General features: G+C 39.7%; 1 protein-coding gene across 5 annotated transcripts in view; it reads left to right on the top strand.

Moving 5' to 3' along the window:
• Positions 1 to 24,492, top strand: part of LOC149315678 (brefeldin A-inhibited guanine nucleotide-exchange protein 2) — a 74,954-nt gene that overhangs the window by 1,526 nt on the left and 48,936 nt on the right. For all 5 annotated transcript variants that reach the window (XR_016280386.1, XM_089513869.1, XM_089513870.1 and 2 more), the window contains exons 2-5: positions 20,314 to 20,344; positions 22,234 to 22,357; positions 22,802 to 22,948; positions 24,017 to 24,196. Coding sequence is in view for 4 of the 5 variants with exons in the window: in XM_089513869.1 (XP_089369995.1) it covers positions 20,314 to 20,344; positions 22,234 to 22,357; positions 22,802 to 22,948; positions 24,017 to 24,196 (482 nt within the window). In the remaining variant the exon portion in view is untranslated. The remainder of the gene's footprint in view (positions 1 to 20,313; positions 20,345 to 22,233; positions 22,358 to 22,801; positions 22,949 to 24,016; positions 24,197 to 24,492) is intronic.

Genomic DNA, 24,492 nt, shown 5'->3' with positions numbered 1-24,492 from the left:
GAAGAAATTTACCAAAAGAAGCCCATGAAAGGTTTGCTTTAGGGTCACTGTAAGTCGGAAACGGCTGGAAGGCACACAGCAACAAAACTTAAGGGGGGCCTTCTTGTCTGCCTTCACCTTTCAAACAAAAACACAATGAGCCTAAAGATCAGGGGATCCAAACCACAGTAACACCCGAAATCCACAAAACATAGACAGTGATATAGTTTTTGGTGGTTTTTTGGGGGGGTATGTGGCCATGTTCTGGAAGAGTAGCCACATAGCCCAAAAAACCCACAAAAAACTCTGGATGTCGTCCATAAAAGCCTTCGATTTTACATAAACATTGATACCTTTATGGGGCCAACCAAAATGCACAGAATGTGAGAGTTTGGAGGAAGCATTGTCCAAACCACACTGCAGAAATAATCCAATTTGAGACCGCTTTAACTGCCCTGGCTCAATGCTAGGGAATCCTGGGAACTGTAGTTTTGTGAGACATTTAGCCTTCTCTGTCAGAGAGCTCTGGTGCCACAATAAATTATATTTCCCAGATCCCCTAGGACTAAGTCAGAGCAGTTAAAGCAGTCTTAAACTGGATTATTTCTGCAGTGTGTTTTGGACCCATGTTCACAGGTAAATTGTATTAAAACCCTAGGTCCTGCCTCCTATTTCCTTAGTGCAAAAATATCATTCATCTCACACACACACACACTCCGTGTATGATGTGTGGATTTTGGATGTTATTGTACTTTGCTGTATGGCCAATCCCTGAATATGTTGTTAAGGAATACAGTTGAATCTACCCAGTTTGATAACACATCTGGATTCAGTCCCATCTTGCAGTCGTAATTACACCTTAGGATCTGTCTTCTTTCTTCCTTCTTCTTGTATTAGAGGTGTTCTGTGAAGTACGATTTTAAACCTGTACAGTCTGTGTGCTCTCTGTGTGTGTTCACTCACCCTCCCACTTCTAGGCCAGTGATTTCCATACTTTGGTCTTCCAGATGTTTTTCACATCTACTCCCAGAATTCCAAATTGTTAGCCAAGCTGGCTTGGGGATTCTGGGATCTGAAGTCCAAAACAGCTGGGGGACCAAAGTTTGAGAACCACTGCTCTAGGCTGATGCAGCCTCTCTATGGCACCTCTATCAAGTTCCCTTGAAATCTCCCCCTCAAAAAGTTTTCTCAGCATCACCAATTGCTGAGTGACAACATGCACAAATGAGTGTAGTTGGTGATGTGACTTGTCACCAGGTATTGCACCATAGATTATTCTGCCACGTTGGATCCTCCCCTGCTTGGGAACAGGTGACTGCACTCCTGATCTTCCGGCAGGAAGTGTGGTAATGAATTCCTCGGTTCAGATTGGTTGTAAAGGGAAAGCTTTCATTTCTTTGGTTCAGGAAAAATGGACAAAGTTCACTTTGTTTATCTGATGGTGGCATGCAGCACTAATTGCTGTGGGTTTCTTGGAGCAAGAATCAAATGTTTTAACTTATGATAAAAATAGGTGGTCTGTTTGCAGGTGAAACAGTTTTCTGTTACAAAAAAATCAGGATACTTGGAGTTGTTTGGATATTCTCAGCAATATTTGTTTTACTAAACAGCTTTACTGAATAAATATTGCATTATTGAATATGTCATTTTTGTAGGGCATAGCAACCCTAGCAATATTTCTATTTATTGAATGTGACATTTTAAATGTTAAAAAACATCACATTAAACTGCCATCAGAGTCTGTATTTAATTGGTTCTATGCTTTTTTTTTAACTTCTAGCTTGTGTAACAAGTCCAAATATTAAACATAGTCTGGCAAACTCTCATTTAAAGTATATTAAATCCACGTTTTAAACAAATAGGACATTGAGACTTATTTCATTTTCTTTTGGAAAATACTTTAGGGACAGTTTATACCATATAAAATATACTTTGTGGATAGATTTTAACTTTGTCTTGAGATATTAAGCCTGTGATCTTGTATACCTTTTCATATGAATTAGGCTCACTAAATACACTGGGGCTTGTTTCTGAGTAGGTATGCATGCTGGTATGTTATTGTTGTGCTACTTGAGCTAGAAACAAATATATTTGAGTAGAAGTCCCCCATATGATGATAATTGTCATGAATCCTAATAGATACACCAAATAAATTGGTATATCCAAATAGATATAGGAATCTTATGGTGTATTATTATTTTGTGAATGAAAAAAAAATGTTTATCAAAGTAGTCTGCCTGCTGAGTTTTATTAGTGATAATGTGCTTTCCAGTGCAGTTCTAAGGTTATCTACTGAAAGCAAGTCCTGCTGAGTTCATTTATACAGAACTTTAAGCAAGTATGTGTACGTTTGATGCCTTTAGCTATTACTACTCTACCATATGACGGAATGGACATGTTTAGGTTTTTTTTAAAATTGTGCTGCTCTTTCATGACTTACCACAATTTACAAAAAACAAAACAGATGCAATATTCAGTTAAAAACAAAAAATCATAACAGATAATATTGGCTCTATACTTGTACATATATCTCTTGAACTCTGATATACATGTTTGGCTTATACATTCTTTTCTGTGACTCAGGAAGAATGAAAGAATGTGTGCTTCCATGCTTTATTGGAAAAGTCTTGGAGTATTATTGGGGATGGGAAGGAAAAAGGGACAATGGTTTTTATATAATGCTGGCATGTATGTACCAGACTGCAGTGCATTTCTGTTTTTGTTTGTTTGTTTGTTTGTTTGTTTTTGTTTTGTTTTTTACATTCCTGATGGTTAGCTCCTTATGTACAAATTGAAGACCACAAGACAGTACATAGATTGGAATGCAACCATCGGGGACATAATTTATAAACAAATAGACAAAACTCTATACAGTATTAATATAGGCTTGCCATATCCCGCCAGGGGGCGGGACTTTCCTGGTTTGGGGCGGGGCCACACAGTCCTGCCCCGGTTTGGCCCCTCCCCCAGGACCTCCCCCCCCAGCAAGGCCCTGGAGGCAGCTCCAGCCCTCCCCGCCTCCCTGCCTGACTTAGCCTAGAGAGCAGGTCTTAAAGACATCTGCCACTCAGAGCTATTGCCAGCCCACTTGGTATATATACCCTGCAAAAGGCATTACTTTCAGGTTACAGTGAGCAAAGAAAAAAAGGCCATCAATCGTTCCTGTTTCCCTGGGAGTCTAAATGCCTCATCTTTTAAATGTCTACCACTCAGTATTGTTGTAATTCTTTATCACAGGGTCGTTTTTGAGGCCCTAAACACCTTTCCTTGTAATATGCAAATTTCTCCGGAAGCTGACCAATGGGAAAGAAGCAATCAGCCCCCCTCCCCTTCGGTTGGTTTTCAATGGCTTGGAAGGAAGAGATTTTGCCTTGCAAGTTGCTGGTAAATAATAGAAGGCTTTGGGGTTGCAAAGGCTGCAGAAATAGTTTGACCCCCCCCCCTTAAACATCCATGGCTCAGTGCTATGGGATTCTGGGAATTGTAGTTTCTTGTGGCACCAGAGCTCTTTTGACAAAAGGAGACTGAATGGAGGCGTTGCCTGGCTGGGGGCAGAGCCTCTTGCCAGCAGTGAGAAGGCTGCGATGATGAGGAAAAGCAGGGGCTCCTCTGGTGGTCCTGGCCACTTCCCTTGGCTCCCTCCCTCCTCCTCCTCCTCCTCCTCCTCCTCCTCCTCCTTCTCCTCCTCCTCTCAGAGCTCATTCACACTCCCTGGCTTTTCTCTCTCCCTCCCCCCCTCTGCACTTTGAGACCCCTTTAACTGCCAAAGCTCAATGCTCTGGAATTCTGGGGTCTGTGAGGCATTTGGCCTTCTCTGTCAGAGAGCTCTGGTGCCACAATAAACTACAATTCCCAGGATTCCATAGCACTGAGCCCTGGCAGTCCAAGCAGTGTGTTTTGGACACAGAGATCCTCCAAATGAATCCAGACCCTAACTTTTATATCTCTCACACACACTGCAGGAATAATAACCCACTTTGAGACTGCTTTAACTCAGTGCTAGGGAATCCTGGGAATGCGAGTGTTTGGGAGACATTGAGACTTCTCTGTCAGTCATGGCTCTGAGGCCACAATAGACGACAATTCCCAGGATTCCCCAGCACTGAGCAGTCTCAAACTGTACCATTTCCTCAGTGTGGATGCACCTGGGGAGGCATTCTGGGCACTGCAGTTCAACTACGTTTGGAGGGACTCCCTGTCAGAGATAGCTCTGGGGCCACAATGTACTACAGTTCCCAGCATTCCCCAGCACTAACCCAGGACAGTTAAGTCACTCTCAAACTGGATTATTTCCTCAGTGTGGATGCAGCTTTGGTGAGGGCATTTCAGTCCAGCATTGTTTTATTTCTGCAGTGTATTTTGGACCAGAGACAAGGTGACCAGGCATCCTCCTCCTTTTCCAGGACATGTCCTCTTCTGTCAAATTTCAAAATGTCCTCCATTTGGATCATGGCTAAGAAGCATGGATTTATAATTACATGGGTGTTTTTAGCTTTTATTTACATTTTTTTGCTTGGGTGCCCTACATTTTGGGGTGAGGGCATTGGTCACCTTGGTCAGAGAGCTTTCCAGGGGTTAACTGCCATTCTGCTGTGGTGCTGGAACAAACCACCATTCCCAGAATTCCATAGCATTCAGGCAAGACAGTTAAAGTGGTCTCAAACCAGATTATTTCTCCAGTGTAGATGCAGCCCAAGCCTTTTGCCTCTCTTATGCCTGAGATTTCAAAGCCCAGTCTGGGCACCACAACAAACTACAAATCCCAGGATTCCATAGGATGGAGTGATGAGAGTGAAAGCAGTGTGGCAGCAGCCTAAGTGTGCTTAATGCAGTTCTTAACATGGTGCACCTCTTGCCTACAGAGTCTCACAAGACTTTTTTGTTGAACAACTTGTACCCATTAACTCCATTTCATGTCTCCTTTATTTAGTGGAGAGGAATACAGACAAAACAAGTCAAAATGAAGAAAAACCAAAGTCCCTTGACCAAAGGGTTTGTTTGTGGAATAAGCCTCTGAAATATGCAAGAGGCAATGTTAAAATAAAGCCATGTTCAATGCTCAAATGTGCTGTTTGGAATGGGGAGAGGGGGTTGGCTAGAAAGGGAAGTACATTTCCGAGATCTGTCTATGAATAATGTCAAAATGTCCTCCATTTTGATCATGCCTAAGAAACATGGATTTATATTAACATTTCTAAAAAAGCCTCAATTTTTTTTGCGTGTCCTCCATTTTTAAAAAATGTGTCCTACATTTGTCCCGGTTTGGAGGTCCTCACTTATGGCAACCCTATATTAATATGTGATTATATTCTTGTCTAAGGGAGCAGAATTGTGGCCTGCCCTGAGCTGATTTCTTCCTGTGGTTAGATTGAAATTGTCTTGGTAAAAAAAAATTAGATATGAAATATTGGCACAGCAAGAGTTATTGCAGGCAGTGTAATGGTTCGGATGGTGGTTCCTAGAACCTTCTAGGGTGTTAAAAGAAGGTTAAGCTCTACACCACAGAAACAAAGGTGTATATTATGAAAGTATTTAAGAAAATAAAAGGAACTAATGGAGTTTCTACTTGAATAACCATTTGTCAGTAGTGCAAGCTCTGAGACATCTCACATCTTGCTCATGTAATAAATTTATTTCAGGAGATCATTGCATGGTTTGTGGAATTGGCTGATAGTTGTAGTGAGGAGACAGATGGATATAGAGAACTGTCACTTTGACAAGCATTTGTTGCAGATCTACTGAATAAAATATAGCATGGAATCAATTCTGAATGGGTTGGAGTGATGCCAAAACTGGCTTTGTGAAAGAAACCTAACTGGGAGAAGTTTTTTGTATATGCTGTAGGGCAGTTGTTTGTGTTTTCTGGAAACCAGTGAGGTGGGTGTTTGAAGAAATGTATTAGTTGGTATGAACAGTTATTTGATTTTGTTGGTGTGTAAATTAGAAAATAAATGTGCTAGATAATTTTTGATGAACACTTCTTAAGAGTTTGTAGAATTTAAGTTTTGTTTAAGCCATGTTTCCTCTGTGGTGTTCTTTCTACTTGGAACAACCTCATTTTCTTTCTCATGCTTGAGCCAAATCTTTCTTCCCTAATGCATAGTTTCTGAAAACTGTATGGGGACAACAAAATATTACACAGAACAATGCCCAAAAATGAGATTAAGATGGTCATATTAACCTCATTTTTGTGCATTGTTAATACTTTGCTGTACCCACACATAACTGTGCCTTTTTAATTTTTGTTCCCTGTTGTTTACCTTGAGTAACATGCTGCAAGGGCTTTATCATATTATTAGCAGTAATTGTTTTTTTAGTTCATCTCTTTAGCTAGCAGGAGGGAAAAGGAAGGAAAGGCTATTTTTGCAAGAACCCCTGAAGATGCAATACATATCTTTACCTCTGCATGTGACACGTTTTCGAAGAATCCCTATTAGTGAAGACTAGGGGTGCATCTACACTGTAGAAATAATACAGTTTGACACCACTTTAAGTGCTTTAGCTCCATCCTATGGAATCACTGGGATTTGTTGTCTTATCAAGGTCTTTAGCCTTCTTTGCTGAAGAGTGCTGATGCCTCACAAAACTACAAATCCCAAGGTTCTGTCGGATTGAACCATGACAGTTAAAGTGTTATCAAACACATTATTTCTCCAGTGCAGATGCACCCTAGGATATCTCCTTTTGACAATAAGGTTCATGTATTATCAATGAGTCTGTGTTAGTTTTCTTAGAAGAAGCAATGGCATCCTGTCACTTTCATGTGAGAAATTAAATACCTATTCAAGGACTTAACTTAATGGGCTTAACATAGTTCCAGTGACTGCGGTTTGTTGGAAGAACAAATTCTGAACTTTCCAAGATAGGATGGATTACAACCAGAGTATGATGTCCCCTTGGGACGTAACTCAGATGGTTGAGAACTGAACAAATTATCTTGCATAGCTTCTCTCTGAGTTATTTACTGGCAACAGTGTGACTTTGGGACATTACAGACCGGCACTTTGTGCCAGCCTGTAGGCGGAGGCACGGTGCAGCGTCCACACACTGAATGCCATAACTCCGCCCCATCACAATGCTGTGAGCCTTTCTAGACAGCATGTGGCATCATGCCGCAGCCCTGGCCCTGCGTCTAGACGATGCAGCGCCAAAAGTTCATCAGGAAGCTACACCGCCATGGTTATGACACCCTTTAGAGGGCGCAAAAAGGAGCCGTTTTTTCCAGCTCCTTTTTGTGCTTCCTAGGGGCCGGATCAGTGCCCTAGCATGCAGTTGCTGCAGCACCAATCCAGCCATTAAAGGGGCAGCTGAATGCCGCCCATCTGTCCAGGCCCTAAGTGAGTTACCACATGTCACAATTACAGCAGTTTAATTTCACTTTAACTGCCATAGTTCTGTCCTTTGGAATCCTACTGTCTGTAGTTTGGGAAGGGCATTGTCCGTTGGAGAGCTCTAATGCTGTAGTTCAGGTGAGTGGAGTAGAGATTTCTAGCAGAGAATAAATCTCTCATGAAGCTATGAATCCAGGATTCTGTAGAGCCATGACAGTTAAAGTGCTAATAGACTAGCATAATTGTGTAGTGTGTATACACGCCAAAAGGCAGAAATCTGGGTGGTTTTTTTTCTATCTTCAGATTATTAGTAATGTTGTATATAAGACCTTTTTGTAAATACAGCATAATAAATTGATGTGTTAATGATACCTTTGGATTACAGTGAGAAATATGCTAATCTCAGGTGGATGTCTAACATAGGTAGCAGGACAGGATTGAGGACTCATTTTCAATAAATAATTCTCACTGGTAATGAAGACACTTCTCCTCAGATTTTTCCCATGTAACATAATACATTTGATATGTGTGTTGCCTTGAAGTTCAAGCCTTGAACTTGTGTACAGTGGACCCTTGTTATCCGCTGGGGTTTGGTTCCAGGAACCCCTGTAAATAACAAAATCCTTGTATGCTTAAGTCCCATTAATTACAGTGGCATAGCAAAATGGTGCCCCTTATATAAAATGGAAAAATCAAGGTTGGATATTTGAAATTTATACTTTTTTTTAATATTTTCAAGCCGTGGATGCTTGAATCCATGTATTAAAAAATCTGTGTGTAAGGAGGGCCAACTGTACTTTGTTCCATTCCAAAATGTAGACTTTTCTGGTATGTGAGGGCTGTGTGTTGTCTTAGACATTATTTTTTCCTTTGAAAACTGGAGTGTGTGGGCACTGGACCCTTAAGATATAAAAATGCCTTTTAAATGTACAAAGCAGAACTTATTTACATTCACTGGGTGCCATTTTTCACATGACTTACTGTAAGACATATAACCTCAAAAGGTAAAAGCTTCTGGAGCTGAAATATGTTATAGCTAACAAATATTGGTATGGTATCAGAATACAGGTTTCCACTGAAATTGCTATCATTTTTCAAACAAATAACTGTTTAGCATTAGACATTCCCTGAAATGGTTGTTCTTTAATCTTGAAATTCCTGTTTGAACTGCTTATGCTGTATACAAAATTGTTTGACCCAGATAGTGCCCCCACAATGCTATTTTTCTGTTTTGTGGCAAATGACTCCTGATTATGGGTTAAGGAATTACTTGTAGGTAAGACTGCAATTGATCTTATCAGCAGTTCTGTGGACAGAAGGTAAATTGTAAGATTTTGGGAGAAAGCTTGGTGAAGTCTTGTTGTGGCTTTTTTTTTAGTTACAAATTGCAATATGTTTACAAATGCTCAATTGTACCTTCCATAACACATTTCTATATAGTCATGCTGATAATTCTTTAGAATATCCATGGCTTATTAATAGAAAATAAAACTGAATGAGTGGTGTAGTGATTTGAGTAACTCTGGAGAGCAGGGTTCAAAATCTCCCCTTGGCCATGGAAACCCACTGGAAGACCTTTGGTAAGTCACACTTTCTCAGCCTCAGAGAATGGCATTGATAATTCACCCTCTGAAGAAATTTGCAAGGAAAATGCTGTGATAGGTTTACCTTACTGTCACAATAAGAAAAGAAAAACTAAAAACTGCAGTGCGCCCCATTAAAAAACCCTTCTGTCACAACCAGTTAATAACCCAAGGCTTGTCTAAATAGGAAGCTGTTAAGCTGCTGGCAAAAAAGAGAGCAAAGGGAAGATTAACCAAGCTTCCCATGGGAAGAAACCTCTCAGCCTGAGATCAGCCACCTTGGAGGCCCTCACCCATGCCCTCACCAAATGTCCTGTGGTCGTCGTGAGAATGAGAGCAAGCTTTGTCCAAAGATCATAAAACTCAGGCATGTAAAGGGTTTTACATTAATCAGAATGTGATGCAATCAAGGTATGTGTCACAACAATTAGTTCTGATCTCTTCAGGAAAGGGCTCATCTAGAACATTAGTTTCAGTTGTGCAAAAGCACTCTTGACCACCAGCAAAACCTGGGAGCACAAGCTGGAGTCCAGGAGTACACCCAAACTGTGAAGCTGAGATTTCAGGTGGAAGCATGGCATAGTGGTTTGAGTGTTGGACTACAATACTGGAGACCAGAGTTCAATTTCCTGCTTGGCCATGAAAACCTTGGGCAAGTCACATGCTCTCAGCCTCAGAGGAAGGTAATGGCAAACCCCCAATGAAGAAACATGCCCAGACGACCCCATTATAGGGTAATGTTAGAGTCGTCATAAAACGGAAACGACTTTAAGGCTCACAACAACAACAAAATAATCATATCCAGCCATATGAGGCTGAATGTTTTCTGATTTGCCTTTCAGCTGACCAGAAGCACCTCCATCTTACTTTGGTTAAGCTCCAGTTTGTTTGCCCTCTTCCAGTGAGTTACCAACAGTAAGTGCTGGCTTAGTACTCAGCTTCCTTCGAATTAGATGGAAAGAAGAGAGTTGGGTTTCACCAGAATACTAGTGACACTGAGCCCCAATATGTGAAATAGCATTAGGGACAGCACCTGTCCCAACACCACAGACAAGTCGCTAAGGAGTTGAACAGGAATTCCCCAGCACTAACCGTTGTGTTTATCCCTCCAAGAAGGACCAAAACCATGGTAAAATAGTCCCTCCCAACCCCATCCTAGAAAGCTGGCTCAGAAGGATACCATGGTCAGTGATAGCAAAAGCCATCAAAAGGTCCAGCAGAGCTAACTGGTACACATTTTCTCCTGTCTAGTTCCTGGTATAAGTCATTCAGCAAGACAGCCTAAGCTGTTCTTGTCTCTTAACCAGATCTGAAATCAGGTTGAAATAGTTTTAGATAATCCATCTCATCCAAGGCGCCCTTGAACTGGGAGACTACTATGCAGTGTAGAATCTTGCCCCCCAAAAGGATATTGGAGACTAGACTAATTTTGTGTTGCTCCAGAGGGGAGGGTCAGAAGCAATTTTAAATTACAAGCAAAGAGAATTTAACTAAACAGTAGGAAGAACTTTCTGGCTGTTACAACTGTTTAACAGTAGAATACACTGCCTCAAAATGTGACAGACGTTCCTTCTTTGGAGGTTGTAAAGCAGAGCTTAACTGGCCACTTCTCAAGCATGCTTTAGCACTGGATTTCTGATTGGTAGGTTGTTGAGCTAGATGGTCATTACAGTTACTTCCAACTCTGTGCTTCTCTAACTCAGTATAAAGAGTCATGGTAGTTTTGAATATCATGAGGTAGAAACAGGTGATCCTCCAGATATTGTAAAATTGCATTTCCAAACATTCTTCACCATTGGCTATGTCTGGTGTTAATTACAGTCCAAAAACAATGTTTGCGGACTGTGATCAGTAACATCTTGTAAATCTACAGCATTTGGCAGTGGGTATTAAGGTTGAAAGCCATTATCTGTGGTCAAAAAGAAGAAACCATGAATGACTGATGCAACACTTCAAACAGTTAAGAAAGATGATAAGCAAAAGTAAAGGGAGACAGAAACAGAATCATGAATGAGTGATTAGTGTACAAGGAGAAAAAGAATTTTTGCAACAATCAATGCAAAGAAATAATAATAATAATAATAATAATAATTTATTTCTCTTTTCTCGCCTCTCCCTATGGATCGAGGCGGGATCACAGCATAAAAACATACACATTACAACAGTCAATAAAATCACAATATCACTACTATTGCTAAAAGCTAGCTTGCCGTTTATTTTCCATCTTGTCATAGTTGAGTGGGGTTCTTTCAGGGTCATCATAATAGGTCAGGTGGGTAGGCCTGCCAGAAGAGATCCATCTTAAGTGCCCTCTTGAAAGCTTCCAAGGTGGTAATAAGATGGATCTCTTCCAGTAGATTGTTCCACAATTTGGAGGCCGCAACCGTAAATGCCTTATGAGAAGTTGTTGTTAGTCTTGCTTTGGGTAGTCAAGCAAATTCTTCCCTGATGTTCTAAGAGTGCGGGGTGGATTGTGTAGGGAGAGGCATTCCCTCAAGTAACTCGGATCCAAGCCATGTAGGGCTTTAAAGGTGATAACCAATAGAAGCCAACAACAACAAAAAAGGAATAAGAAGAGACCTCTTCCACAAGATTTGGGAACTCAAAGAAAAATTTGAACCAAGGTTGGGAATGCTCTATGATCAGAAGATGAACATATTACATTACCGTGATGAAAATTTAAAAAAGATAGAAGCAATACACAGAAGAGTTATACAAAAAATGTGAAAGGGTGGATGATATATAGGAAGAAACAATCACCAGGAACAGATGACTTACCAATAGAACGGCTGCAATCCACAGAGACAGAATCAAGTTTAGTTTTAACTAAAATTTGCCAACGTATATGGAAATCAAAGCAGTGGTCAACAAACTGGAAGCAATCAATATACATTTCCACCCACAAAAAAAGGAGACACAAACGATTGCAGTAACTGTAGGACCATTGCACTGATTTCCCATGCAAGCAAAGTCATGCTCAAAATTCTGCAGCAAAGACTTCTGTCATATATGGGGTGAGAAATCCCTGAGATTAAAGCTGGTTTCAGGAAAGGAAGAGGCATTAAGGATCACACTGCAAACATACGATGTATAATGGAGCGCTCTAGGGAATTTCAGGGGTGGGGAATCTGCATGTGCTTTATTTATTCCAGCAAAGCCTATGACTTTGTCTATGTTTTATCCGTGAGCTGCCTTGGGTCCCTCCAGGGAGAAAACCGGCATATAAATATAAAATAAATAAATAAATAAAATGACTGCCTGGTCCACAAAAAGCTATGGAATGCTCACAAAGAAATAGTAGTGCCACTATATTTGATTGTCCTGATGCATAACATGTACTCAGGACAAGAGGCGGCCATCAGGACAGAATATGGAGAATGGAATGGTTCCAAATGGGCAAAGGCATCAGGCAAGGCTACATACTATCACCCCATTTATTCAACCTGCATGTAGAAAATATAGCAGATCAGGCTTAGATTCAGATGAAGGAAGAGTGAAGATCAGAGGAAAGAACATTAACAACCTAAAATATGCAGATTACTCAATACTAGCAGCAGAAAACAACAAAGACTTGGAGCAATTACTGAAGAAGTTCAAGGAGAAAAGTGCTAAGATGGGCTTAATGCTGAACTTTAAGAAAACACAAATAATGACCATGAAGATCTATAAGAATTCATCCTAGAAAATTGAAATAGTCAAAGAGTTTCCATACCTGGGATCATATATTGATGAGACCAGAGACTGCAGTCAAGAAATCAGAATACTAGGATTGGGAAGAGCAGCTATCAAAGAAATGGACAAGATACTAAAAGTGCAAAGATATAACTCTGAACAAACCATTGTATTCCCGATCAAAATGTACAGATGTGAGAGCTAGACAGTGAAGAAAGCTGACAGAAAGAAATATCAATGCATTTGAGATGTGGTCCTGGAAAAGAATGCTAAGAATATAAAGAAGACAAACAAATGGTTTCCAGGATAAAGCCTGAACTCTCCCTGGAAGCCAGGATTACTAAACTGAGACTGTTGTACTTTGGTCACATAATGAGACAGCAAGATTCATTAGGAAAAACAATGATGCTAGGAAAGGTAGAAGGCAGTAGAAAGCGGGGAAGACTGCATGTCAGATGGGTAGTTCTAATCAGGGAGGCCATGGGCCTGAATCTGCAGGACCTGAGCAGAGCAGTTGAGGATAGGGGGTCTTGGAGATGTTGCTCAGGGTTGCCATGAGTCAAGGTAGACGTGAGGGCAACTAACAACAAGTTAAGGCTGGAATTCTCTGGAACATTATATCACCATAACTCCTGGCTCTGCTATTAATTAGACTGTCCAGACACTTGTATAAGGAAGTATCCAATGCCCTGTTATAAATGTACATGTTATTTCTGTATTCACTCGCAGTGCAAATCATGGATCTGGAACACATTTCACTCTCCTAAAATATTTCACTCCATACATCATAAGAGGGCTGTTTCCAAAAAAAGAGCGAGACCATTGAATCAAAATTGAACCTCTTGATGTGGCTTAAATTGGAGTAAGTGGTTTTTAATTTATGATACATGTATCAATTAGTTGAATAGTGCCATCTTTGTGAATGAGCACTGTAAGCTTCAAGTGATTTTGGCTATATAATTGCTCTGTATTTCATTTTCCCCTAACCACAAACAGTACCCATGGCCCTCATGTAAATATACCTGCAATATAGGATAACACTTCAGGTTTCTGAGATTGACTGCAGTCCATGAATAATAATAGTAATCATTATTTATACTCCGCTTTTCAGCCAAAAGAAAACCAAAAGAAAACTCAGGCTTGCTAGAGAGGTTAAGAACAACAAAAAGGGCTTTTATGGATATGTCCGCAGCAAAAGGAAGAAGAAGGAAACGGTAGGGCCACTGCGTGGAGAAGATGGCAAAATACTAACAGAAGACAGAGAAAAGGCAGAATTACTCAACACTTTCTTTGCCTCAGTCTTCTCAGAAAAGACAAAGGGTGCTCAACCTGAGGATAATGGAGCAGAGGACAGACTAGGAGAATTTCAGCACAAAATAAGTAAAGAGATAGTACAGGAAAACCTGTTTAACCTAAATGAATTTAAGTCTCCAGGATCAGATGAACTACATCCAAGGGTATTAAAAGAACTGGCAAATGTGCAAATGTAATATCGGAGCGATTGGCAATAATCTTTGAAAACTCCTGGAGAACAGGAGAAGTCCCAGCAGACTGGAGGAGGGCAAACGTTGTCCCTATCTTCAAAAAGGGGAAGAAAGAGGATCCAAACAATTATCATCCAGTTAGTCTGACATCAATACCAGGAAAGATTCTGGAGCAGATCATTAAAAAGAGAGTCTGTGAACATCTAGAAAGCAATGCCATAATCACAAAAAGTCAACATGGGTTTCAGAGAAAGACGTCATGCCAGACAAATCTTATCTCATTCTTTGATAAAGTTACCACCTTGTTAGATAAAGGGAATGCTGTGGATATAATATATCTTGATTTCAGTAAGGCCTTTGACAAAGTTCCCCATGACATTCTTGCAAACAAGCTTGTAAAATGTGAGCTAGACAAGGCAACTGTTACGTGGATCTGTAATTGGTTGACCGGCCGAACCCAAAGGGTGCTCAACAATGGCACCTTTTCATCCTGGAGAGAAGTGACCAGTGGGGTCCCACAGGGCTCTGTCCTGGGCCCAGTGTTATTCAACATCTTTATCAATGACTTGGAGGAAAAAATTGGGGGAATACTTATCAAATTTGCAGATGACACCAAATTAGGAGGAATAGCTAATACTCCAGAGGACAGGATCAAAATTCAAAATGATCTGAATAGACTAGAAAGCTGTGCCACAGCTAACAAAATGAACTTCAACAGGGAGAAATGTAAGGTACTGCACTTAGGGCGAAAAAATGAAATGCACAGATATAGGATGGGGGACACCTGGCTTAAGGAGACAACATGTGAAAGGGATCTGGGAGTCCAAGTAGACCACAAGTTGAACATGAGTCAACAGTGCGATGCAGCAGCTAACAAGGCCAATGTGATTTTAGGCTGCATCAATATAAGTATAGTGTCTAGATCAAGGGAAGTAATAGTGCCACTATATTCTGCTCTGGTCAGGCCCCACCTGGAATATTGTGTCCAGTTCTGGGCGCCACAATTCAAAAATGACATTGAGAAACTAGAGCGTGTCCAAAGGAGGGCGACTAAAATAGTGAAGGGTCTGGAAACCATGCCCTAGGAGGAATGCCTTAGGGAGCTGGGTATGTTTAGCCTGGAGAAAAGAAGGTTAAGAGGTGATATGATAGCCCTGTTTAAATATTTGAAGGGATGTCATATTGAGGAGGGAACAAGCTTGTTTTCTGCTGCTCCAGAGACTAGGACCCGGAGCAATGGATGCAAGCTGCAGGAAAAAAGATTCCACCTCAACATTAGGAGGAACTTCCTGACAGTGAGGGCTGATCGACAATGGAACACACTTCCTCGGAGTGTAGTGGAGTCTCCCTCCTTGGCGGTCTTCAAACGGAGGCTGGATGGCCATCTGTCGGGGATGCTTTGATCTGGATTTCCTGCATGGCAGGGGATTGGACTGGATGGCCCTTGCGGTCTCAGATTGAATCCAGAGAAAACAGAGGTACTCATGATAGGTTCCCCTAGCCCGGGCAGGGAAATTTGCCATCCTGTCCTTGACGGGATTAAACTTCCCCTAAAGGACAAAGTGCGTAGTTTGGGAGTACTCCTGGATCCATCCCTACATTTATCATCTCAAGTAGATGCAATGGCCAGGAGTGCTTGGTATCAGCTTCGGCTGATATGCCAACTACGTCCCTGTCTGGACCGAGGGGACCTAGAAAAGGTAGTACATGCACTGGTAACCTCTCGTTTGGATTTCTGCAATGCGCTCTACATGAGGCTACCTTTGTATCAGGTTCGGAAACTTCAATTGATTCAAAATGCAGCAGCCAGGTTAATCACGGGGACAGCGAGGTCCGACCATATAACACCTGTTTTAAAATCTTTACACTGGCTACAAATTCGTTTCTGGTCCCAGTACAAAGTGTTGGTTATCACCTTTAAAGCCCTAAATGGCTTGGGCCCGGGTTACTTGAGGGAACGCCTCTCCCTGCATAATCCTCCCCACACTCTCAGGACTACAGGAAAACTGTTACTCAGTCACCCTAAGGTGAGACTGGCGACTACTCAACAAAGGGCCTTTACGGCAGTAGCGCCTTCTCTGTGGAATGCCTTAGTGGAACAGTAGAAGCCTTTACAAAGGCATTAAAAACCCACCTCTTCCTACAAGCCTACCCTCCCAATTCCTTCTAAGATTATCTTTCCCCTATTGATATTCATGATTTTAACATTATTACTGTATGTTTTTAACTATGCTTTTGGATTTAATTCGTTTTAATGTGTATTTTTAATATGTGAATTGTGGTACTGTTTTTACTGACTGTTTTTACTGACACTTGTACACCGCTTTGATCTTGGCAAAAGCGGTTAATAAATAAACAATTTAATTATTATTATTTTATTTATTCCAGCTCTATGATTCTATGATTCTAGTACCATAATAAGTAGATCAGTTTTGAATGTGCCACAATTCTGTTTGTAATTCTAGTTACAACAGATTAACATGGTTGTTCCTCTGGAAATAAATTTCTTATGAAGTCTGACAGATTGTGTAGTTTCTGGCGCTATTAACTATCCTTCCAGTAGATTGTGCTGATCCATAAGAAAAATTCTCCAACTGTAATTTTTTATGAGGACTAACAATTTGCACAGAAATATGGGCAATTTTTCAAGATCACTAGATCTCCTCATCTGACAAGACATTACAAAAGGTGTGATGGAGGGAGGCCAAGGAGAAATAAAAGCCTGACTTTGCATGAGCAAAATCTTGACATGAAATGGAGGAGTTGCTGGCAAATAGATAGGTTTCATACAGAATTATCTGGACAAAAGGGGGGGGGGGGGAGTAAGTCCTGTGTGCATATCTAGAACTGTATGAACAAAATGACTAATTCCTCCATATCTACAAATGGAAAATCCAGGATATGTGTGCCTCTGCGACAGATGGTTGACACTTGAAGAAGCCAACACTGGGAAAAATTAGCCTTGTGCAAAATTTCCTTTCTGACAAACACTGTTTTCACCAAACTGTCAATATCATCAGTTTGCTTTGCTTGAACAGAATGTGTTATTCCTCGCCAAACAGCCTGATCAGGATGAGTTTTTAAAACCATACTTTCCAGCCGTCAGCATGGTTCAAATGCAGAAGTTTAAATGCCAAATCATTGGTAGCTTAACACCCAGAATACACTGTTTGATGCTGAAACTGTTTTAAAAGGTACAGAAATGAAATTATTATTATCTGGCCCCATACAGACAGGCCAAAATGAGTCACTTTGGAGGTATGCTGTTTAAATTATGCATGCGTACTAAGAGTCTGGAAGCCACGCCAAAGCCACGCTCCTGTCCTAAGGACTGGAGCGCATAATAATAATAATAAATTTTTATTTATGTACTGCCCTGTGGCGAACCAATCTGGGCGGTTTACAACATTAAAATAACATACAGCATAAAAACAGTATATTTCTCTCCCCCCTAAAAAAGTTATTAAACAACATATCTAATTTAAAACCACAATAACTAGTTAAAATAACAATAAATCAAACAAAATAATACCAACCAACAAACCACTGCAACTTCAGTTCTAAAGAAAAGAAAAGGGGGCTTTGGAGACATTTCTGAGGAGGGGGGAGATCCTGAGGCCGGGATATTTCAGTCTAGGAAGGCCTGCCTGAAGAGATCCGTCTTGACAGCCTTTTTGAAGCTGTCCAAAGATGTTAATTGACGGATCTCGTCCGGCAGGTCGTTCCAGAGCCTGGGGGCAACAACAGAGAAAGCCCTCCGGGAGGTCGCCACAAGCCTCGATTTTTGAGGCTGCAACAAGTTCCTCCCAGAGGACCGGAGAGCGCGGGGAGGATTGTATGGGAAGAGGCGGTCTCTGAGATAGCTTGGACCCAAGCCATTTAGGGCTTTAGCGCAGCTTTGGAGCAGCTTCCAGACTTAGTACGCATGCGTCATTTAAACAGCATACCTCCAAAGTGACTTGAAGCAGCTTTATTTTGGCATGTCTGTATGGGGCCATCTGTTTATAATATACAGGAAGTAGCAAAGTCACTTTTAAGCACTTTAACAAAGCCAGCAAGTTGAGATGTGCATCTGTTACCATGTTAGAAAAAAGAAAGAAAGAAGATAGTGTTGCCGGATCACTGAAAAAACACTGTATGGAAGTTTCACAAGGGAAACTCATAAAGAGACCCTGGTAGAACACTGTTATGATTTTCAGTTTAGATGCAATGCAGTCCTTGAGCCATTTAAACCTAGTGATTCCAAATGGAACTCAGCTGTCTTAAATGGTTTCTGAATCCCATAGATTTCCTGCTGTTTTAGCTAAGAACTTTGAGCAACTAAGCCACATGGTGAGCAAGGCTGATTGTGGAAGAAGGCAGATTAGCTCTTTAAATGCATATTGACCTCTACACAACCTAAACCAAAGCCACTACATCCTGTGTGATTTTGGAAGCTAAGCAGGGCCAGGCCTGGTTAGTACTTGGATAGGAGACCACCAAGGAATGCCAGCAAGGAACAGGCAAAACTGCCTCTAAATATTCCTTACCTAAGAAAAATGGATTACATTAATGGGGTCACCGTAAGTCAACAGGCAACTTGAAGGCACGTACATATACCAACACACTCTATCAAAAAAAGAAGAAAAAAGAATGAGGAAAACTAGTCCTATTTTTAAATGACACTACCATTATTTTGATAATTAAAATGTATTTGTTCCAAATGCTAATCTAAACATAGTTGTGATGGCAAGATGCTCAAGATTTTCTTGGGCAAGTCACACTCTGTCCGCCTTAGAGGCTAACAATGGCAAATACCCCTTAGAGTCTGCATAAGTAAAAAATGGCTTGGAGGCACACAACAACAGCATTGTTTAATTTACTTGTTTGTTTTGCTATGAGGAGTTTAGAAGCAATGTGAGATGCGGAATAGCATATTGTAACACTGAAGTAATTGGCGTTATATATGCCTTGATTAGGATATGTAGTTTACATTGTTATACTTCTTTATCATCAGTTTTTAGTGTGTGTGGCTATTAATAAAAGCGTGTATTTGAAAAAGCAGAAGTACTTGTTTTTCTTTTTCTGGCATACTTCTAAGAAATGATGGTCAGTTTTTTAGGCTGTGATGTGTATACTTCTTGGGCAGCTGTTGATTTGTCTGTTTTTCATAGGTGATTGTTGCATGCCAAGGGAGGGCTGGTCTTTCTCTTTGGCTATGATTTTTATTGTCAGTTTTTGAACAAAACGTGAAACTTGCATATGCACAGAACTTCTTCACCAAGGTTTGCTGCATCCATTGTGTGAACAAAATATTCTTGTTTTTCAAAGGACAGCAATTGCTCATTCCTCTTCCAGAAGATTTCCAAGCAGTTGCAGGTTATTGTTTACAGTAGTTTAAAGTTAAAAGTGCTGTTAAATTGTGCAGTATCTATTGATAGTAAAATATTAATGGGTGTGCTGAATGCCCAGGGAGGCAAAGCAATTGAGAGAAGTAACTTCAAGTATCTGCTGTGTTCTTATAGGTGTTTGTAATCTGTAATTCCCCTAATTCCTAACTATCCACCATGGTAGTTAGCAGTAATAAGAGTTGTAGTGCAAAAACATTTGGCACGTCAGAGTAGCCCACCTCAACTACCTATTATGATTACTAATTAGCTGCTGATTTGTTTATTTGTGAAATAGTTACCGTATATACTCGACTATAAGTCGACCTCATGTATAAATCGACTGCAGGTTTTGGGGGCAAAATTATGGATTTTGATATGACCCTTGGATAAGTCGAGGGTAAAACTTAGGTTCATGCAACAAAGGACCTAAATGATGAAGCAAAGGAAAACAATGCCAAAGAACCTACAAAATTATGGCAGGCATAACTGTTTTGGCTCACATTAGAGGCTGGATGGAAGAGAGAGTAGAGGGAGGTCAGTGCTTCCAAGACAGATTGTACTCTTGCCTTTCACCAGGGGATGGTTTCCTTTTTAATAAGAGTTAAAAATAGTATTTACATTGACCTGTGGATAAGTCGACCTAGGTTTTTGGGGTCAATTTTTTGACTAAAATTTCTAGACTTATACATGAGTATATACAGTATTTAAAAGCATCTGAGAAAAATGCCTGTTACATAAAATCAATGGTATGTTTGAGATGGGAGTAATGCATATACTGTTGTGTGTGTCATTCGGATGTATGGATAAACTTACTGGCTCTTGTCAATTATTACCATCTGTATGGTGTAATCCTGCAACATAAACCATCTGTTGTGTGTGTGTTTTTTTCCTCCAGATGAAATAAAAGCAGAACTAGAAAAGCAAAGGTGAGTAACTGGTGTTTCCTGGTGACTGTATGCCCAAGATCAAAGCAACTACCCTGTAGGTTTATCTACAGCTTTTTTGAACGTGCAAAATGTGATTAGCAGCTTGCATGGAAAGACACTGTGACAGTTTTCATCTAGTTGTAAAGGGTAACACAATGAAAGATAAAGCATCACAGTTGCATGACTGATGCTCCACTACTAGTGGCATGTTTTATTCTTCATGCATGCATTTCAATCTTGCTTCTGAGCAGCATATATGTAAAAAGTGGTTTTGAATAGTGTAAGGGCACTTTAGTTGCAGTTGTTCCTCTAGGAAAAATGGGGAATTACAGAGAATAGGTATAGGCTTAAGCAATTCTTGTGGCTATAGTGGGCTAAGTAAAACTGTCACTGTATTTCAGCTACAAGTAACGACTTTTCAAAGATGTTTTACCACTTCCTTTCTTTTCAACTGGAATTTTTCTTTCAGTGTTTTTGACTTGACCATTATATGTCATCAGAAGTTCTTAGTTTATTCTCATAATAGTCTTTAGCAGATTTATTTGTTAAATATTTTTTAATTGGCTTAGACACAGATAGTAGGTGACATGATTAATTAAATACTATAATCTCTTGGTGTTTGGCTATCTCTTTAACATCGTCAGCTTTTAAAGATAGTTTTATGATGGTATTTTCTGCATCTGTTTCCTTAATGAGATGCAGTACCTGGTACAAACATAGATTAAATATATTTTATGGAGCATCCTAATAAATTTTAATGAAATTTTGTTCTGTTATTCTTCGTTAGTTTTCTAAGCTGTGCTTGATCATTTTGGGCACTGGGTTTCTGTTATATTGGGTTTTTTTCTGCTTTAGATTTTTTCACCATCAAAATCTGAACTAATCAGAAAATGTGATGTTGAATCTAGGGAAGGAGGTTTTTGCATTCCTAAGTATGACTTTTTTGCCTTTATACTGTATATACTTCTCTGGAAATATGAAAATGCTTTTATTCTATTTTTACATGTAGATATTTCTATTAACTCTTCCCTTGTTATCTTTTAAAAGGCCTTTAGACAATGGAGTGATATGCTGAAGTATTCCAATATTATAAAAATATAATATGGACAGTAGTTTTTTAGTGAGGATTTTATGAGTGGCTGAATGTTTTCTCTCCTGAGGTTTACTCAACCTGGAGCTAAATATCTGAACTAATAATCTTTTACATTAAACCTAAACAGAAGAAATAGCATCACAAATTACTTCAAATTGAAAGACTTTTTACATTGATTCTAAAAGAAATACACTTCAAAGGAAGTGTTAGTTCTGTTTGACAGCACCATTCAACTGAATATTGCTTTTTCATCCATCACACTACTGTCCTGAAATCCATGCATACAGGAATGACTTTCCTCATAGTGTTTCATCAGTTGAAAAACTGTATTGTTTTGCTGTTGGGGTGGAGTTAAACCAATTGCTGTCTTGCTCAAGTGATTTTATCTGAAAGCTTCTATTACAAGGGGCTAGCGAGAGCCTCTGCATGTAGGTGGTGTGCATGCTGTCTTTTTGCACAAGCATGGACATTGGAGACTGTGGCCATAGGCTTCAATATTTCACATGTCTGCTGACAAACCTACTACCTAGCAGGTATGGAAGGTAGTTAATTTTCAGATTGTGGAGGATTATTGTCAGAAGAGGTGTATAGTAAAGCCTACAATACACAAATCTGGCCTGGAGTTAGGTGTGTCTATTTAGCATTCTGTGAAGGGGAGATTATTATTTCCAATCCCTTAATATTTTAATATAGAAATTACCTTTCTTTTACACCCTCCAGATGTGTGAGATGTTAATGTGAAAATAATTGGACTGTTAATAATATCATATGATTTTCTTTCAATTTTTCCAACTAGCCAAGGCAGTGAAACTACCCCAAAACCAAACTTCATTGAGGCAGATAAATATTTCCTCCCATTTGAATTGGCTTGCCAGTCAAAGTCTCCACGAATTGTCAGCACTTCATTGGACTGCTTACAGGTAACCTGTTTAAACAAGTCTTTGTTTTTGTTTGTTTTTCTTTTAAAATGTGACCTAAATTGCTTGTATGGGAATATCAGCATGGATCTATTTATTGCTGGACTATTACCAAATTTCTTTAAAATGTTTATTTTGCAGCCTTTTATTAGTGTTTAGAGTACTTTTCCTTATTCACGTGTCTTATTCTGGAATAAACACCTCTAATGTAGCTTTTGCTTCATACAAGTCTATGAGAGACATTAGGTGCAGGGTCACATTTATGTTTTCTCAGTCTGGCCCTCTCCCTGCTTTAATTTATTTTGAAGTGTTTCTTCCCTGTCTTTCTTGCCCCAAGAATCTATTAGTGAAACTCTCCTTTTATTTTGCTTATTTAAATGACTTAATGGGTTCACTGCTTGAAAATGATTATAATGCAGAGTATTGGTTGTTGTTTTTTCTCCCTAGAAACTCATTGCATATGGGCATATCACTGGAAATGCTCCAGATAGCGGAGCTCCTGGAAAGCGCCTGATTGACCGCATAGTTGAAACAATCTGTAATTGCTTTCAGGGTCCTCAGACTGATGAAGGAGTTCAATTACAAATAATAAAGGTATTTTATAGAGCCTATTTTATAGAACGTTTTAGTAGACCTTTCACCTTCTAGTGTGGGAGAATCTCTGAATCTAATTTAGTGAGCTCATGTATTGTATTGTACAGTCAAGATTCAGTAATTTGTTCACTATGAACATAGACTGTATTTCAGTAGCAGATTCGTGTTACCCCATAGGGCAAATGAATGTTAAACATTTCTCTGCCACACATGAACATCACTTTGCAAATTGCATGTGTAATTCGCTTTAGTTTATTTCTTGAAGATCTAGGTTCTTGTTTTAACACCTGGGTTTGGATCTCACTTCATGTTGTTTACCAGCTATTAACTGATATCACAAAGCATTGGAATAAGGTGCCATCTTCAAGCTAACCTTCCCCTGTTTTAAGAATGTGAAAAGTCACCAGATTTAAGCATATAGAGCTTCATTGTCAGAAGCATATGTTCCTTATCCCTCTTCTCACAGCCTACTCCCTGAAAATGCTACACAGAGGCTCAGGATATCTTGCTGATTGCCGTGAGTCTGGTGTGTAGGGCTTTCCCCCCTAAATTGGCTGAAGAACATTTTTGTAGGTGGAGCTTATCCACCAGAAAAAGACAGATCCTAGATCCAACCCCAGGAGTTCTAAAATGCAAGAACAGACTGTTGGGATTCATTTTTGTACTACAAATATGGAAACAGGCCCACATGCATCTGTGTTGTCCCTTATAATCCAGCAAAAGAAAATGTAAAAAAAAACCTCACAGCCTCTGAAGGATATAAATGTTAAGGGTGCCCTAAAATAGTAGTTATAGAGGATTTTGTATTTTCCCTAGCAAGAAGCTGCTGCTTTCTTTATGTCCATTCCCTTTGCCCTGAGAAGTCTAGAAAGAAAGATACGGTATTTCAGAGTTTTCATTTCTTTAAGGAATGTAAAAATTCACTTCCCTTAATTCATGTTTCAAAGGCTGATTTTTCTTTACTAGTCCTATAAATTGCTACTTCTGCTTCTATAATGCATTATTTAAAGATAACGTTTGTTCTTTTTTGCTCAGCTGTTATTATTGTGGTATATGTATTTTTCTCAGGCTCTTCTCACTGCTGTCACGTCTCCGTATATAGAAATTCATGAGGGAACAATCCTTCAGACTGTAAGAACATGCTACAACATCTATCTTGCCAGTAAAAATCTCATTAATCAGACAACTGCCAAGGCTACCCTCACTCAAATGCTGAATGTCATTTTCACTCGGATGGAAAATCAAGCTGTATGTAATAAATGTTTATCAATATGTCTTTTGTATACAGCCTTGAAAAGTAATGGATTTCTGCTACTTCTCCTTTGGGTTTTTGGTGCCAAATTCATCTTAGGGATAATGCAGAGACAGAAAGAAAGAAAGATTCAATACACATGTATTAATACACATGTATTAATCAAATAATTTAAACTGTGGTTTAGAGGATAAAGGGGCATGCCACAGACTTCTGCATTTCCTCCATGCTCATGTTCCACTATTGCTTTTAGAGAATCTCCACTTTTGGGGGGTTTGCTATAACCATAACT

The sequence above is a fragment of the Sceloporus occidentalis genome, unplaced genomic scaffold (assembly GCF_023333645.1).
Source record: "Sceloporus occidentalis isolate IW3139 unplaced genomic scaffold, rSceOcc1.0.p SCAF_3, whole genome shotgun sequence".
Lineage (NCBI taxonomy): Eukaryota > Metazoa > Chordata > Lepidosauria > Squamata > Phrynosomatidae > Sceloporus > Sceloporus occidentalis.
The sequence above is the reverse complement of the archived record's forward strand: the minus strand, read 5'-3'. Positions and strand labels throughout refer to the sequence as shown.